An 18,709-nucleotide genomic window follows, 5' to 3' on the forward strand; every position below is an offset into this window, starting at 1 on the left:
CCACCAGATGGTTCTCACACAATTTGGAGTGAGAACTAAGGCTTTTAGATCAAATAATGCCAGAGAGTACTTTGAGTCGGACCTGACCACGTATCTCTTAGAACATGGTGTAGTTCATCAAAGCAGATGTGCATATACACCGCAACAGAATGGAATTGTTGAGAGGAAAAAACACATTGTGGAGGTGGCAAGGAGTCTTATGGTGTGTGCTTCAATTCCTGTGCAGTTCTGGGGAGATGCAGTTCTTACAGCCGTGCATTTGATTAACTGTGTTCCTTCATGGACTTTGGGGTTTAAGGTGCCATTTAGTCTTCTTCTCTCAGATGGGGAGATATTTCATATACCTCTGAGGGTTTTTTGTTGTGTTTCCTTTGTTCACATTCTTGGCCCTCATTGCAAGAAATTGGATCCTAAGGCCAAGAAATGTGTTTGTCTTGGGTATGCTTAGAACCAAAAGGGGTATTGTTGTTATGACCCAGTGTTGAGGAGTAAATATGTCACTATGGATGTTACCTTCTTTGAATCCACCTTTTTCTTCTCGAGTGGTTCTCACACAATTTGGAGTGAGAACTAAGGCTTTTAGATCAAATAATGCCAGAGAGTACTTTGAGTCGGACCTGACCACGTATCTCTTAGAACATGGTGTAGTTCATCAAAGCAGATGTGCATATACACCGCAACAGAATGGAATTGTTGAGAGGAAAAAACACATTGTGGAGGTGGCAAGGAGTCTTATGGTGTGTGCTTCAATTCCTGTGCAGTTCTGGGGAGATGCAGTTCTTACAGCCGTGCATTTGATTAACTGTGTTCCTTCATGGACTTTGGGGTTTAAGGTGCCATTTAGTCTTCTTCTCTCAGATGGGGAGATATTTCATATACCTCTGAGGGTTTTTTGTTGTGTTTCCTTTGTTCACATTCTTGGCCCTCATTGCAAGAAATTGGATCCTAAGGCCAAGAAATGTGTTTGTCTTGGGTATGCTTAGAACCAAAAGGGGTATTGTTGTTATGACCCAGTGTTGAGGAGTAAATATGTCACTATGGATGTTACCTTCTTTGAATCCACCTTTTTCTTCTCGAGTGGTTCTCCTCGGGGGGAGAGTTTTGGGGAGGAGAACTCACAATCTATTCCTCTTCTTGTTTCTTTGGTGCCTCCATCAGTTCAGCCAGCACCTGCATCAGTTCAGCTAACACCTGCACCTCCAGTTTCATTACCTGAGCCACTACGGGCAGCCTCACAGAAATATCAACGCCGACAGATGATGGTTGACTCTACACATCCTCAACCCACACCACTCTTTGTTAGTCCTTCTGAAACTCCAGATTCGGCAAATACAGTTCCAAGTATTCCTCTTGAGCTTAAGCCTATTATGTTTTCTGATGATAATGTTCCTATCCCCAACACCATTGTGACAACTGATCCCACTGACCTTAATCTTCCCATTGCACTTCGTAAGGGGAAGAGAAAGTGTACAGCCCACTGCATTTGACACCATCTTTCCTATAGTGCCTTATCACCCTCCCGTGCTTTTCTTTCTTCCCTGGATTCTGTGTCTATACCCAAGAATGTTACTGAGACTCTCTCCAAACCTGAGTGGAAAACAAACATACAAGATGAGATGGATGCTTTAGTCGAAAACCAAACTTGGGAAATAGTTGATCTCCCCCCAAACAAAGAGATAGTCGGATGTAGATGGGTATTCACAGTGAAGTATAAGGCCAATGGCAAGATAGAGAGGTACAAGGCAAGGTTGGTAGCAAAAGGGTATACTCAAACCTATGGTGTTGATTATCTAGAAACCTTTGCATCAGTAGCTAAGATGAGTTCAGTTCGTATCCTTTTATCTCTAGTAGCCACCTATTCATAGCCCATGTTCCAGCTTGATGTCAAAAATGCCTTCCTCAATGGTGATTTATAGGAGGAGGTATATATGGACATTCCAACAAGCTTTTATGAAAATGTTGGTAAAGGAAAGGTGTGCAGACTCAGAAAATCTCTGTATGAACTAAAACAGTCATCTAGGGCTTGGTTTGACGGGTTTAGAGGGGCACTCATCCGTTTTGGATACACACAGACACAGTCTGATCACACCCTCTTTGTGAAGAGGAGACATGCTCTGGTGTCAATTCTGATTGTGTATGTGGATGATATAGTGGTGACAGGAAATGACTTGGAGGAGATTGATGATTTCAAAAAATCATTGCAGCAAGAATTTGAGATCAAAGATCTTGGTGAGCTCAAGTACTTCTTGGGGATTGAAGTTGCAAGGTCCAAGCATGGGATCTTCATTTCACAGAGAAAGTATGTACTTAACCTATTGTGGGAGACTGAAAAGTTGGGACCAAACCAGCAGACACTCCTATCGATCCAAAACATAGATTTAATGGTGTGGATGGTGAGTTGGTAAAGGATGTGGGGAGATATCAAACAATGGTGGGCCGACTGTTGTATTTGTGTATGACACGACCAAATATTTCTTATGCTGTCAGTGTTGTGAGTCAATACATGCATACACCTCGGGTTCAACACTAGGAAGCTATTGAGAGAATACTTGCATATCTGGAAAAGCACCCTGGCAAGGGCATTCTTTTCTTAAATCATGAGAATCTGAAACTAGAATCCTATACAGATGCAGCCTGCGCAGGGTGCTTAGATGACAGGAGGTCTACATCAGGAGTGTGTACCTTTGTAGGTGGAAACTTGATCTCCTAGAAGAGTAAGAAGCAAGCGGTTGTGGCAAGATCAAGTGCAGAGGCTGAGTATGGATCTATGGCTCATGGTGTCTCAGAACTTCTTTGGGTTAGATCTCTTTTGAGTGAGATTGGGGTGAAAGCAGAGGAACCTATGATGTTATACTGTGACAATCAGGCTGCAACCAATATTGCCCACAATCCAATTCAGCATGATAGGACAAAACACATTGAAATTGATAGACATTTTATAAGAGAAAGGGTAACAACTGGAGAAGTTTGTTTGCCTTATGTCTCTTTAGAGTTGCAACTAGCTGATATTCTCACTAAAGGGGTGGCAAAGAATAAGCTTGAACATGATCTACGCAAGTTGGGAATGTGTGACATTTACTCCCAACTTGAGGGGGAGTGTTGAAGATTAATCAGTTTTATGATGTTTTTCTGAGTAGATGTTTTATGTTAATTGTTAGATAGGAGGTGGGGACCACAGTAGTTATGTGAGTCCAAATTTTATTAAGTTTTTGAGTGTTATACATGATGTTTTATGTTTTGCCACCCTATAAGGGCATAGTTGTCTTTGTACTGTTCTTTATTTTTAGTATAAATAGTAAGTGAAGGGGACGGCCAGATTATTGTTCTCTTTTCTTTTCAACTTCTCTTCTTCTCTTCTTCTCTTCTTCTCTTCTTCTCCTTCTCTCTTCCTTCTCTCTTCAAGAAATTACTTTCCTTTCATATTTTTTTAATTCAGCAGATTTCTACTGAAATAAAGTTCAGTATAGGAAAAGTCTGTCTATAGTTCAATTCCAAGAATTAAAAGTACATCCAAAATTTGGTCAAAAGATTGACTAAAGATTAAAACGTGTGTAATATGTTGTCTTTTATAAAATAGGGCAGTCCAGTGCACGAGGCTCCCATCAACGCAGGGTCTGGGGAGTGACAGATGTATGCAGCCTTACCCCTGTACATACAGAGAGGCTGTTTCCAAGATTTAAACCAGGTCACAATGGAGCAACCCAACCATTGTTCCAAGGCCCACCCTCTTTTCTTTTATAAAATACAGAATGAAAAATTTTGGCATATTGAAGCCTAGGTGAAGCCCATCTAGCATATCTTGAAGCCTAGGTGAAGCCTGCCCCATAGCTGTCAAGGTGAAAGCCTAGGTGCTGCCTAGGCAATAACATGCTTTTCTTGGGGTCACCTTCCAGACTTCAGAAGCCAATGTTATACAGTCTTCAATAATTGACTTTGTGCAAAGAAATTATCATTTTACATCTCTCTAGAGTCTTAGACTAATATGGCTGATTTTTTCTTTTTTTGGACAGCCAGAGAAACTATCTTCTTTCTAGCTTATGGTCATCCTAAATTCCTTACCATACTTGCATCCACTCATGACTGTACAAATAGAATAATCCTAGGATATCTCCAAGTCTCAAAGCAGCCCCATGTAATCTCCCACCGTGGGCCTGCATCATAACAGTTGACTGTAGACTGACTTGGAATCAGATGGGTTTAAAAGTTTGACATTTTGACCACTAACTTCATTTTTTTCCTATTTTGAATTAATCTTTATACCACATCAGTATGGTGGCTCATTCAGTATACAGGAAGACGCAGGTGATGGCCCAACTTCCAAGCAGTTCAACTATCTTATCTGGCTCATGCAGTTTCAGAAATACAGCTTAAAATTAACTTTATAGGAGTTGCAAGGTAACAACCAGCTGGTTGGTAAGGTCTCCTGCTGGTCGTAGCAGGGACTTGGGATCAAATCCCACCTGCACTTGGGTTGGGGGATGGGCTACCCCTGTTGTGTAGCCCTTAAAATAAATAAAAAAAAAAGCCTAACTTTACTAGGAGTTAGAAGATTTTGGGTTTTCATCTATACTCATTAACAGTTAACACTTTTTTTTCGATCAGCAAAATGAGAATTTTATTCAATTAAGAGAATTAGACACAGAGTTACAGCAATTAGAAAACAGACATTGCACCAGAAACTGTTACAATAAAGCCCAAAAAGCTGTTTCCTTTGAACCCCCTGTTTGGCTAGAGAATCAACCATTCCATTTGCAGTTCTCCTGACCCATGTGAATGAGACATTAAGTTCCCTTGCTAATGCTTACTATCTCCCTTAACGGATATCTATATATCCAAGGAAGATTCCTGCTTGAATTGGTCCAAGATATCACTATTTTTGAGTCCTCTTCTATCTCCAAGTTCTTAATATCTGCTTGCTTGGCAAGTTTTAACTCTTGTAGTAGAGCTAATAGTTCAGCTTTTAAAGAATCACCTTCCCCTAAAGGTCCTAAGTACATAGCCAATACTTTGTTTGAGGAATCTCTGATCACACCACCAATGCCTGCCATACCCAGGTATCCTATGGAACTCCCATCAAAGTTCAGCTTAATCTTGTTGGGACTTAGGGGCTTCCACTCCATCACCTTTCTTTCTTTCTTCTCAGCAGTGTGTGCCACTTCATTCCACGCTCTTACTATATCAGAAATTGAGAAATTTTGAAAGAGCTGGAGTGATTTCACCCAGTGTCTAGGTTTAAAATACCGATACAGGCCGATATGCCAGTAGGGATGTATCGGCCTGTATCGAAGCTCACTCTCCCTTTTTTTTCTTTGAAACTGGTTCAGAGGGGCCGGTCTAAGGCTGGTCTACCCCCTGAACCAGGCCACACCCCGATACGACCCCTGTAGGGGTGTATCACTAAGCCAACGATTGCCCGATATGGGGCATACTGTATCGAAATTTTGAACCTTGCCCAGTGTACAACTTTTATCTTTATGGCCTCCACTAGATCATCTTTTGACTATACTTCTCATTGAATATTCTTGCATTCCTTTCCTCCCATATTGTCCACACTGCCACTGCCCTTACTGATTAACAGTTAACACTTAATACCAAAACCCAATTGTCCTAACAAATATCAATGATATGGCCTGTACTTTAAATCTTTCAGAAGTCAAACATCCTGCATTGATGTGAAAAATCAGATTGTGGTGAAGTATGAGAGTGAGACCACGGCCATAACATTTCTTTCCATCATAGATTCAAGAGTCAATTATAAGTTGAAGAGGCTAGAAGAGGCTAGAAATATTAGCACAAGAATCTATTATAAGTTGAAGAGGCTAGAAGAACTAGGGGCAGACCAAAAAGGGATGGGTTGAAGTAATAAGAAATGATTTAAGGGCTCATAATTTAATAATGGATATGGCACTGAACACAACAGAATGGCAGAACAGGATTCATGTAGCTGACCCCATATAGTTGGGACAAGGCTTAGTTGATGATGATGATAACAGCGATGACAACAAATGTCACTGAAGTAAGAATGATAACAAAAATCAATAATCAAGTAAAACTATGAAGTCCTAGAAGAATCAATTTTCATATTTTAGATGTATCAATTTGTCAAAGCATAACTACTACAAATTTTAGTTTTGCCCATTGATTAAAGGGAAAAGAGAAAATACATTTTGTTTTTCCCAGTTATATCCATAAACAATCTAAGAATATCTAATAAGAAACCAACCACTTGGGAAAAGTTTGATTTCTTACAGTATAATGAATATCTCGCTCAAAGGCTGCAGCTATTTTTGCAGCTTTGTAGTACCGATCACTAGGTTTCTCAGCAGGTCCTGAGATGATGAGAGGAGTCCTTGCCTCATCAATAAGGATGGAATCAACTTCATCAATCACACAATAATTGAAACCCCTCAAGACAAGTTCATCAACACTCTGTAAATAGCACATTAAGAAATAAGCCCGCGAGGAGCAACTAAAATCCTAAAATCCAAGAGCAATAATCCACTTGCATGGAAAATGTCATAGCCTATAGACTATGATAAATTGGTAATCAGGTTAAAGTACATCAGTTGCAGCAAACAATAAAGGAATAAATACAATTTACTTGCCGTGGCAAGATTGTCTCTCAGGTAATCAAAGCCAAGCTCACTGTTGGTGACATATGTTATGTCACATAAGTAGTTCTCTCTCCTTTGTTCACTTGACATATTTTCTGTCAAACATAAAAACTTCATGGTTAGATTACAGTTACAATTGGAATTTTCAGTCAATGCTTATCCAGGAAAAAAGATACACAAATTTTGCACTTACTTTGAAGTAGGCAAACAGATCAAGTTTTTTTACTGGATACATCAAGCAAATCACGTTGTCAAGTTAAATAACTCAATTGAAGTTGGTTATTAACAATGAAGGTGAAAACGACAAAGATGGGAATAACAGTGGTGGTCATAATACAAACAACAAAGATAGTAGTGGTTGTAGTTGGGATTGGGAATGTTTTGCCATCATTATTTGAACATTTAGTCATTTGCATTTGGATAACATTGTTACTGGAGGGTAATCAAGGAAAACACCCTGAGGCTCAACCTTGAGGATGAAGCCCAAGGGTAAATGGTACATTTATTCACACTTTAGAAAGCCTTGTGTTGGGAACATGAGTTTCGCATGCTACTCAAATTTGAATGCTTATTGCAAGGTTATGCCGTAGAGAAATTCACAATTGTATTTTCATTATCTGCACAAATACATGATGAAAATACAATTGTATGAAAGTGAATATTAATGTAGTCTAATAAATACAAGCATAATCAGACAAACATAAAAAAGAATGAGACATACGTTGGATTAGGCCAACCTGCAGTCCAAGAAATCGTGGAACTTGACCAACCCACTCGCAATCACGCCGGGCAAGATAATCATTAACTGTAACAACATGAACTCCTTTCCCGGTTAATGCATTCAAATAAGCTGGTAAGATAGCAACAAGTGTCTTTCCTTCTCCAGTTCTCATTTCAGCTATTTCTCCTTTATGAAGAACCATGCCACCTACATGACCAACAATTAAAAACCTTAAAGGTTCTGGATTTAAAGGGGAATCTGGATTATCTATAGCTCATTTGAATATATAATCTAATAATTTATTGGTAAAATCATGAGCAGTATCCTAGCTTCTAACCTCTAAGGTATAATAAGCTTAATATTTTATTTACTAAGCACACAATGATTTCCAGATAAATCCTCTACGTTTTGTGTTCAATTTTACTGTCTGAGTGAATCTAATACAAGTGAATATCATAACAATCCAGCACAATGTGCCAAGCACTACAATGCAATATACCTATCAGTTGTACATCAAAAGGACGAAGACCCAGAACCCTTTTTGAAGCCTCTCTCACAACAGCAAATGCTTCCTGCCAATTAGGTTTCACTTTTTCAGTAAACAACAAAAGGTATTTTTTCTACACTAATATATATCATGAAATGGTAGTTAGAAGATGCACTAAAAACTGCAAGTTTCCCTATGGTACATGGCATTAAAAATGGGCCTTCGAAAAATAAAACAATGAAACCAAAATTCACATGACAATTTTTTTTTTTTGAACCTTGCCATGTGCCTTGCTTAGGTCTTTGCAGTTTGCACAACCAAAATGAGACATTAGTCAAATAAATGTGGACGTCAAAAAGCAATAAATCTGTCAGCAATCCAAATGTAGCCTTCAGTCAATATATGATTTAAATAAATCATAGATTTTACAGAAATTTGAATGGGCATTAATGGTTAATCAGCATCTTGTGAGATGAAAGATTGGACGAAGATATTTGTTCACACATATTCCTGGGTTAGACCACAATACAAAATCACAGACTATGCTAGGAAAATGTTCGACTAATGGAACATGAATCAGCTTATTATTATGTTGTGTTTGAGTTTATCAAACCAAATATTTATTAAAAAAAAACACATCAACAGAGACTGTGCTGCTACTAGCTGCAAAAAGATGGTTATCTGGGCACAGTACTCTCTGCTTATCTAAAACAGTATATTTTAATATTAATTTACAGACAACAGAACAACAGTGCAACAATTTTTATGGTTGTTGAGCTTGGTGAAGTCAACCACTATAGACTGTCAGGAAAATGCATCTAGCTGGAGGGCTGGACTAGATGAATGACAAAATGCTAATAATATCTAGTTGAAATGATGCAAAACTGAAAGTAGAGGAAGGGAAGTCAAACGCATTTCTCACAATGGCTCTCATGACAGGCTAGTAATCAGATTTTGATAAATCTGATGTCAACCTGGCTCAATTTCATGGGCCTGAAAATATTCCATAACAAGCCCAAGCCCAAGTGTGATAAATTTTTTAGTTGATCCAAAGGCCCACAACAGCTTATACCAGCAATCCCAAAAAATTTATTGCCAACTTGTATAAACCCGTGCAAACACTCCTTTGAACGTTAATTGAATGAATGAAGAGCTTTCTCTAGTAATATGTCTGGTGCTGACTTCAAACTCAAGAAGATGTTGGATCCTTCAACTCTAGGTGTCGAGTCTGTTGACTCCTAGAGAAACCTAATGGCATTGACTTCAAGCTTGTTTGGTACCATTGCTGCTTTCTCAGGCAATGGAAATGCCTTGGAAAATGATAAAGTATTCCGGGTTATGTGCACTTTTTTTAATATTATATGGTGCCAGCCATGTGCCATTAGGCACCACATAGGCAAAAAGGAGAAAACATTTTCTCCAATACAAGAAGCTTCATTTTGATGTTTTCTCAAAAAGCTGCTTGCACATAACCCGAGGTGAATCTGTTGCTTGTAACAGTTGGAAAACTCTTAAAAAATGAAATCAAATATGCTCCTCACACCAACCTCACAGCACATTGCAGCCATGCAGTGGGAACATCTCCCATGAATGACAACATACAAGTGTGGGAGATGTTCCCAACGCAGAGCTGAAAGTGCTGTGAGGTTGGTGTGAGGAGCGCTCTGTGTGAAGAACAAATCCCGATTCTTAAAAAATGCTCAACCAAATAGAGGATATGAGAAAATGCCTACATGGTGCTGACCTGGAGTGTTGGATTGAAGTCTGTATGTATGAGTATTCGGCTGATAAGAGTTCTTATTAGCCTATACTTAAGTTTAAGTTGTCCTGTACTGGGCCTTTGTTAATGGGCCTAATCCTGTTTAATGTTTTAAGTTGTCTAGGTGTCCCATCACTAATCAGGGGCATTCTAGTAACTTCCTGTATCATTGTACTACACCATAATATAAATAATAGTACTGTCGACTGAGCAGAGAAGTTCGGCATTCCAGCATCTCTTCTTCTTCTTCTTCTTCTCTTTTCTGCTACTTCGGCTACAGTAATTTAGCTTTCATGGTATCAGAGCATTAGCTTCTTCCTGGTTTCAGCCGGCCCACACTCTCTTCTCTTGCTGTCTTTTCATCTTCTCTCTTCCTTTTCTGGGTTGCTGTAGTGAAGACCTAGGGGTGTAAGAGAGTAAAGCAAGTTCGAACCTAGGGTTTCTCTTGGTTGTAGGACTCAAGGGAAGTAAGACCCAGAAGTAGATGTCCTACTAGGTTATTTCCAGCAAATAGTAGCTATTTGGCTACTAAGAGAGGTCTGTGTAGGACAGACCTAGTTGAGGACTGATTTCAGCAGTCCTAGCACTAGCCGAAAGGGGCTTAGCTACTTCTACAGTTGCAGCTTCGGTGCTCCAGCAAGACTCGCACAAACTTAGCTTCTTCTACAGAGCCCACTGTTCACTTGCTACTGTTGCAGCCTCGAACTGTTCACTCGCTACTGTACCCGAACTGTTGCAGTTTTTGGTTCAGCCCAAGTGAAGTCTATCTAGTGTTCTACCAGCACTGTGAACACTTCTACCAGCATAGCAATGTGGCAAACAGCTCCAAGTTCAGGGTGGTTATCAGTCCGAAACCCCTCACCACTGCTGTGAGATTACCTAGGGAGTTGCCAGCTCCAGATTGTTCAGCACTGTGAACCCTAGTTGAGGACTGATGTCAGCAGTCCTAGTAGGCCGCAAGGAAGGGCACTCTCTTTACAGTTGCAGTACTCAAAGTTCAAGTGGAGTCTGCATAGCACAATAGTTGAGAACCCTTAGCTTCAGGTCGGTTACCAGCCCAGAACTCCTTGCTTGCTGTTGTAACTGAACTGTTTCAGAACTGTGACAGTCTCGGCAAGTCTGAAACTGTGTCGAGTGCTGTCAGAACCTGCTATGATCATTTCAGCTAATCAGATCTGCTCCAGAACTGGTTCAGAACCTTCAGAACTGCTTCGGCTAGTCTTAATCAGTGTCACCTACACAGTGGCTGCAGTCAAGATGTCTTCAATACCCAAAGATGTTTCTTCTAGAGATAACAGGCCTGCGGCAAGTGGGAATTTTGTCGCCAGCAACAATGATGACAACTCACAAAATACACCAACAGTGTCTTCTTCTCCTATGGGACAGGTTGCTGATTCCTCTGGAACTGGTACATTGGGCTTCACTGCTAGTGAGGTTGAGGTCCTTAGCAGGGCATTAGCCCGTCTAAGAAATAATTCTTTTGCTTCTACATCTCTTGCTAGATCAGGTACAGCCTCTGCCTTCAGTGCCACTGGCTCTATTGACTCTACTTCTTGGATTATTGATTCCGGTGCTACTGACCATATGACACATATGTCTTCCCTATTCTCTTCATATCATTTGTTGTCTGGTCAGGATAAGATGAGAGTTGCTGACGGGTCTTTCTCCACTATCTCTGGAAAGGGAATTGTTGACCTAAGCAAGGACCTCTCTCTTAAATCAGTTTTACATGTTCCCAGTCTTACCTCAAATCTCTTGTCTGTTTCAAAACTTACCAAAAATTTGAACTGTAGTATAACCTTTTTTCCTACTCATTGTATCTTCCAAGACAGATTGACAAGGAGAACGATTGGGTGCGGTCATGAGTATGGAGGCCTCTACTACCTTGATGCAGACATCGGCTCAGCCTTACAAGCATCTGCTGCTAGTAATCCGGAAAGTGTGGAGTCAATAGCTAAGCTGCATCTTTGGCATGCTAGGCTAGGTCATGTGTCTTTCTCCTCATTAGAAATGTTGTTTCCCGAATTGTTTAAGGGCATTCCAAGTCAGAGTCTAACCTGTGAAGTATGTCAAATGTCAAAACAATGTAGAACTGTGTATCCAATTTCCAGCAATGAAATTTGTGCTCTTTTTGATTTGGTTCATTCTGATGTCTGGGGCCCTTCACCCATTGTTTCCTTTGATGGCTTCTGGTACTTTATCAGTTTTATTGACCACTACTCTCGGTGTACATGGATCTACCTGTTAAAAGGACGGGATAAAGTACCATGGATAACCATGGCATTTTGCAAGATGATTGAAACACAGTTTAATAAGAAGATTAAGCAATTCAGGTCAGACAATGCTGCTGAATACTTTGAAAAATCCTTGAACTTATTCATGGAAGATGCTGGCATACTACATCAGTCATCCTGTGCTTATACTCCTCAGTAGAATGGGGTTGTTGAGCGCAAGAATAGACATCTATTGGAGACAGCTCGAGCCTTACTATTCCAACACAAAGTCCCCAAGCAATACCGGTCTCAAGCTGTACTTTCTGCACCATATCTGATAAACCGGATGTCATCTAAGGTGTTGGGTATGAAAACCCCTTTCTCTGTTTTGTGCCCCGCTCTTCCAGACTTTCCCCTTCCTCCTCGGGTCTTTGGCTGTATATGTTTCATACATGTGAAGGATCCAAAGAAGACTAAGCTAGATCCTAAGGCTACAAAGGGAATATTCTTGGGGTACTCTCCTACACAAAAGGGTTACAAGTGTTATGACCCTGTCTCCAAGAGAAAGTATGTCACCAGAGATGTGGTCTTATATGAGTCTCAACCCTATTTTCAGTCTTCTCAGAATCCTCTTCAGGGGGAGACTAGTGGGATGGAAGAGGATTCTCATTCTCCCTCCTTTTTTGTTCCCCTATCTGCCTCGGGTCTTCCATTCTCTCCTCCTACTCCTTGAAGGCTCCAGTAGGCAACAAAAAGAGATACTTACATACAACAGAAGAAAAAGGGGTCCTCAACCTCATGACAGCAACCAGTTGGACTCGGATCAATCTGTCTCTACAATCCAAGGTAATTTCAACTCTCATACTTCTGATTTGGATCTTCCTATTGCTCTCCGTAAGCCTATCCGCTCTTGCACCACCCGGCACCCCATTGCTGATTTTGTTTCTTACTCACATTTATCTCCTGCCTATCACTCCTTTGTGTCTGCTCTTTCTTCTGTGCGTGTTCCTTCTAGGTACTCAGAGGTTGTGTCTGATCCAAGGTGGAAAGAAGCTATGAATGAAGAGATGAAAGCCCTAATGAAAGCAAGAACTTGGGAATTAGTGGATCTGCCAGAGGGGAAGACCACTGTTGGGTGCAAGTGGATGTTTACTGTAAAGCACAGGGAGGACGGGTCCATTAAAAGGTACAAGGCCAGACTTGTGGCAAAGGGGTTTACTCAGAAAGAAGGGATTGACTACAAAGAAACCTTTGCCCCGGTAGCAAAGCTCAACACAATTCGGGTTCTATTGTCACTAGCAGCAAATTTTTCATGAGAACTTCATCAACTGGATGTGAAGAATGCCTTCTTAAATGGTGACCTTCATGAAGAGGTATTTATGGAACCTCCACCAGGCTATGACTTTAGTAGAAAGGTGTGCAAACTGAGGAAAGCATTATATGGGTTGAAGCAATCTCCCCGTGTATGGTTTGAGAGGCTCTGTGGGGCCATGAAGAAAGGTACACTAAGAGTGGTGCAGACCATACCTTGTTCATAAGGAGACAGGATAGCAAATTTACTGCACTCATTGTTTATGTGGATGATATGGTAATTACCGGGAATGACTTGGAAGAGATAAAAAGACTGAAGGAGTTTCTAGCTTCTGAATTTGAGATCAAAGACTTGGGTCATTTGAGATATTTTCTTGGGATTGAAGTTGCCAGGTCAAGAGAGGGAATCTACATATGTCAGCGGAAGTATGTTCTTGACCTCCTAGAGGAAACAGGCATGATAGGGTGCAGGCCAGCAGATACTCCAATGGAACAGAACCATGGCCTGCAGGAATCAGTAGGGGAGGACTACTGTGATAAAGAGAGATACCAAAAATTGGTAGGGAAGCTGATATACTTATCCCTCACTCAGCCAGATATTGCTTATGCTGTGCATGTTGTCAGTCAATTTATGCACTCTCCAATTCTCAGGTACTTGAAGACTTGCCCAGGTAAGGGAATTCTCTTCAGGAAAAACAATAGAATTGAAATTGAAGCCTACACTGATGCAGATTGGGTTGGGTCTGTTGGAGACCAGAAGTCAACCTCGGGTTACTGTACATTTGTGGGAGAAAACCTGGTCACATGGCGTAGTAAGAAGCAGAATGTAGTGGCTAGATCAAGTGCAAAAGCAAAGTATCGAGCTATGGCCCACGGGGTTGCTGAACTCTTATGGCTCAGAACTCTTCTTAATGAACTTGGCATTAAGGCTGAAGGTCCTCTCAGGCTGTATTGTGACAATAAAGCTGCCATCAACATTGCCAACAATCCCGTGCAGCATGACAGGACAAAACATATTGAGATTGATCGGCACTTTGTTAGAGAAAGAATTGTCTCGGGTGAACTCTGTGTGCCTTATACTCCATCTGAGATGCAAATTGCGGATGTACTGACTAAAGGGCTGGCAGCAGCAAAGTTTAGGGGCATGCTTGGCAAGCTAAACATGATTGATATCCATGCTTAGCTTGAGGGGGAGTGTTGGATTGAAGTCTTTGTATGTATGAGTATTCGGCTAATAAGAGTTCTTATTAGCCTATACTTAAGTTTAAGTTGTCCTATACTGGGTCTTTGTTAATGGGCCTAATCCTGTTTAATGTTTTAAGTTGTCTGGGTGTCCCATCACTAATCAGGGGCATTCTAGTAACTTCCTGTATCATTGTACTACACCATAATATAAATAATAGTACTGTCGACTGAGCAGAGAAGTTCGGCATTCCAGCAACTCTTCTTCTTCTTCTTCTCTTTTCTGCTACTTCGGCTACAGTAATTTAGCTTTCATGGAGGAAATGCCTTGGAGAGATGACATTGATACCAAACACCATCTTCATTAGGCTCTTGCTCTACCATTATTCTGCAACAAGTGTTTTATCTATTTGTTGTGTGCTTTTTGTGTATCTTTATTATTAAATCTCAAATTTAGTTACTTTTATCTTTTGAGTCTTACCCTTTCTCCACTGCAGATGAATTCCCCTAGTTCTAAGTCTCATTTATTCTCTTATTGTATTCCTATTTCCTCTTTCTTTATTTATTGCTACTCTTAAGTTTATGCAGTTATCTTCGAATGATAGAGATTCTTCCTTATTATTTCTATCACTATGATCTTCCAAAGCTCTAACCGACCTGTAGTCTATATTCCCAACCCCCTTACACCCTACCAGACCTGCTCCTTCTTTGTTTATTAATTTTTAGAAACCCTCCTACGCTCTTTCCAACCCCTATTGGTTATTAAATTTGGCAAGTATTAAACTAACAAGCTCAAGTAAAGGCATCATCAAATTGCAAAAGCAACTAATAAAATTGTGTTCGTTGCAAAAAAAAAAAAAAATAAAGAAAAAATTAATTCTTGCATCCTAGAGATGACACTGGGAAGTGATGGAAGTCTCTTAAGATGGAAAAGAATAGAATCATAGAGATCAGAGGTTAAGAGGGCGACACCTATGTCTGTGCATTGCTCTCCAGTGATTTGATAAGAATCCAAAATATTAAAGACTATAAGAGTTTAATTATAAACGTCACCAGTAAATTGAACCAGAAACGAAAGGAAAGAATGATCAAATTGAAAACGAAGACACAATTATCGATGGAAAGCAATATGATTCTGCAACAGGAAAAGAAATATATCATTAAAAACTTACGGGCAGCAGTGAATCCAAAGAATCACCCTGGCGGGCTCGTTCTTTTAGAATCGAAGTTCTCTCTCTCAATTCCGAATCAGATAACGCTGATATCTCCGCTTCCAACCCATTAATTAAATTAACAGTTCCAGCATACTGCTGTCTTGTAGCCTCCCCAGTATCGGTCCCCTTAAATAGGCGACCGAGCAGACCTCCCAACGACGCCATCGGACGCAATCGACGCTCTCTAAAACCACCAACTTTAGAGGTTTTGACGCCGAAATCGCACGTCGGGCGTGGCTCTCTTCCGAAAAAAGAGGTACCCAATTCGGATTTAGGATGGTAATTGCAGTGGCTAAGTAGAAATTTGGAAGAAAAAACTGAAGCAGATGGACAGTTCTTGACAGCATGAGCCGGGAATGGAGACGCCGCCATTATTTTTTGTGGGAATTAAGAAATGAATAAACACAGATTGAACGGGAACAAGAGTTGCAGAGATTTGGAGAGGTACTTGCTTAAACGGCCCGAAACTCAAATTTTCTTGTTGCCCATTTTTTATCCTTCTCCGGCCGTTGCTTGCAAGGTTTGGGGATCAATTTGTGGAGGGAAAGCAGAAGAGTTTGGAGTTTAGAGGATAAGGTGAGCGACTGGACCGAGCGGGGTAAAGGTGGCCCGGCCCGCCTTCAGCCTTCACCTATGGTATCGCCCGAGTCTCACAGACTCACTCACTCACTCACTCAGAGGACGAAGAAGAGACAAGCTATTATCTATTTAATTTACGTATAATTGTTACGCACTCAATGTCTATGCTATATGCCAAGCCTACAATGCTGACGAAAGCCAGCTACTCACCATAGGATACGACGATATTACGATTTGGATATTTAAAGTGAAGTGGCATGTATATTTATATGCCTACAATTATGGTAAATAAATGAATACTTATAATATAATCAATTATACAAAGTTAAATTGTCCAAAATCCACTAATTCTCTTAGGTGAATTAGGGGAAAAGAGTCATTTAGGTTAGGGTTAGACCAAAATTCTCTCTCTCCAGTCGAATTGTTTTCTTTTGTGTGTTGAATTCTTCATTTAAATTTCTCTTGAACTTGAAAGGGTTTACATTTGTTATCCAACAAAATTAGGTCAAAAAGGTTCTTTTATTCCTTTTTATTGAAAATCTTTAAATCTTTTTCTGAATCTCCAGATTTGATCAGGTTTTTCCCTTTTTGTCTCAAGCGGCTTCAAAATTGGTTAGTTCATCTTCTATTCAACTAATGCTCATGATTTTTTTGATTGGTTTGAATCTCATGATTTTTGCTTAAAAGAGTTTTATGTCAGTTCTCTCTTTCTATTTTATAACATTCGATTTGGATCTCGAGCTTCAACCTCGTTGTTGAAAACTGAGAAATTCATAAAAACCAAGTTTTGTTCTCTTTTCATGGTGGAGTTTTGTGGAATGTCTAGGAAAAAAATGGAGACGAAGGAGACATCTTAAGATGAACGGCGTCTCAGAGACTTCTACTCGTACTACTAGAATTGTTGCAGGTCACCACTGGTTGGGTCTCGATCATTTAAAGTCACTACTGGTTCAACAGTGATAGAGGAGATCGAAAGAGAGAGAGCTTGCAACGGCGGTTGAAGAAATCGCCGCTTGCCTTCTTCTCTACTGCACAAGAAAAACGAACCAATCTCATATCTGAGTTCAGATCATGAACAATACAAGGAGGTGACCTGCAGGTTGAAAAAATCGTGGGTAGAAACAACGATGACCACTACTGTCTCTCAAGCCCTTTTCAATTTTCCCTCTCTGAATCCCATAGCCGGTGAAAGGGGACTACTCATCACCCCCTTCCTCTCGATGTGGATGACCTCCACATCTCAGATCTGGGTTCAAATATGAATGGATGACCTCCATTCTTCTATCAACGGGCTTCGCGATTGGATTTTGAGTGAAATATTGAGATTGGCGTGAGCGTAGGTCAAATCCCATTCCAGATTGGCGTGAACTTCGCTATTGTCAATCTCTCTAATGGTGCTGCTTACGCATCAATGGCTTCTGCTGTTGGACCGAAGAGAGCTTAAGCCGAGTTACAATTTGCAAGGTTTTAAACCGACGGCGATCTGGTGTTGACGAGTTTCATTTGTCTTTTTCAGTTTTCAATTTTCTTGTATTTTGTTATAATTTCTAATGAAAGAAATTTTCATTTTGTTTTTCAATTTTCTTTTGTTATAATTTCTATTTTTTTTCTAATTTCTGTTTTTTTTTACATTTTTCTATTTTCTACAATTTATAAATTTTTCTATATATTTTGTTATTTATTTGCAATTTCTATGTTTTTCTGTAATTTTAAATGTTTTTCTACAATTTTTATTTTTCTGATTTTGTTTTCAATTTCTATAGTTTTTTATATTTTTTGTAATTTCTGTGTTTTTACGTATTTTATATTTGAAAATATTTTTTGAACATTTTCCCTTTTTTCATGTTTTTGTAGTTAAAATATTAAAATATATAGATATATATTTTATATTTTTCTATGAAGGGTAAAATGGTAATATGTTAATTCCCATTAGTTAGTTTAACATCAAGTTAGTAACATGATGAGTTTTGGACGTTTTCAAAAGTTGTGATGAGTTTAAGAGAATTCATAAAAAATGATGGTGGGTTTTGGACAATTTCCCTTATATAAAAGATGTTTATATATTTATATTTTATAAAATGTATTTATCAATCATATTAAAGATTTTAATAATGTAGATTTTGAATTGTTTTATTATAAAGTATAACTTATTATAAAGAATTTGGATAGGTCTATAGTTTGCATGTTTTCTTTTTATTTAGATGTGTGGTAATCCAAACTTATAAATATATTTACTAATAAATGGTAGAGAAAATTTCTGATTAGTTCCTGTACTTTTTATTTAAAACACAACAATTCACTATCCAAACTTTCAAAATGTGTCAATTCATATCTGATGTTAATAAATCTGTTAACCAGCCATTAAATGAAATTTGATAAGATATAAATGCCCTTTGAGTCTCATCTATTTTTTTTATCAACCATCCACATGTTGATAAAAAATGAACAGTCTCAAATCCTTGCCTCTTCTATTCAAGAAATTTGGGGTTACGTCTCAGTAGGAATTATAGTGACCCCAACTTTCTTGAAAAGAAGAGGCAATGGTTTGGGACTATTCATTTTTTATCAATGTTTGGATGGTTGATAAAGAGAATTAGATGATACTTGAAGGGTATTTGTGTCTTTTCAA

General features: G+C 39.3%; 1 protein-coding gene across 1 annotated transcript in view; it reads right to left on the reverse strand.

Moving 5' to 3' along the window:
- The window catches only part of AGY1 (Albino or Glassy Yellow 1), a 30,428-nt gene extending 14,384 nt beyond the window's left edge, over positions 1–16,044 (reverse strand). Inside the window, exons 1-5 of the mRNA XM_010243143.3 lie at positions 15,460–16,044; positions 7,835–7,907; positions 7,336–7,542; positions 6,606–6,709; positions 6,250–6,429 (exon numbers count right to left, since the gene is read on the reverse strand). Of these exons, the coding sequence (XP_010241445.1) occupies positions 6,250–6,429; positions 6,606–6,709; positions 7,336–7,542; positions 7,835–7,907; positions 15,460–15,873 (978 nt within the window). The 5' untranslated portion in view covers positions 15,874–16,044. The remainder of the gene's footprint in view (positions 1–6,249; positions 6,430–6,605; positions 6,710–7,335; positions 7,543–7,834; positions 7,908–15,459) is intronic.
- Positions 16,045–18,709: the final 2,665 nt, after the last annotated feature.

The sequence above is a fragment of the Nelumbo nucifera genome, chromosome 4, assembly GCF_055504915.1.
Source record: "Nelumbo nucifera cultivar China Antique chromosome 4, China Antique-T2T, whole genome shotgun sequence".
Taxonomy (NCBI): Eukaryota; Viridiplantae; Streptophyta; class Magnoliopsida; order Proteales; family Nelumbonaceae; genus Nelumbo; species Nelumbo nucifera.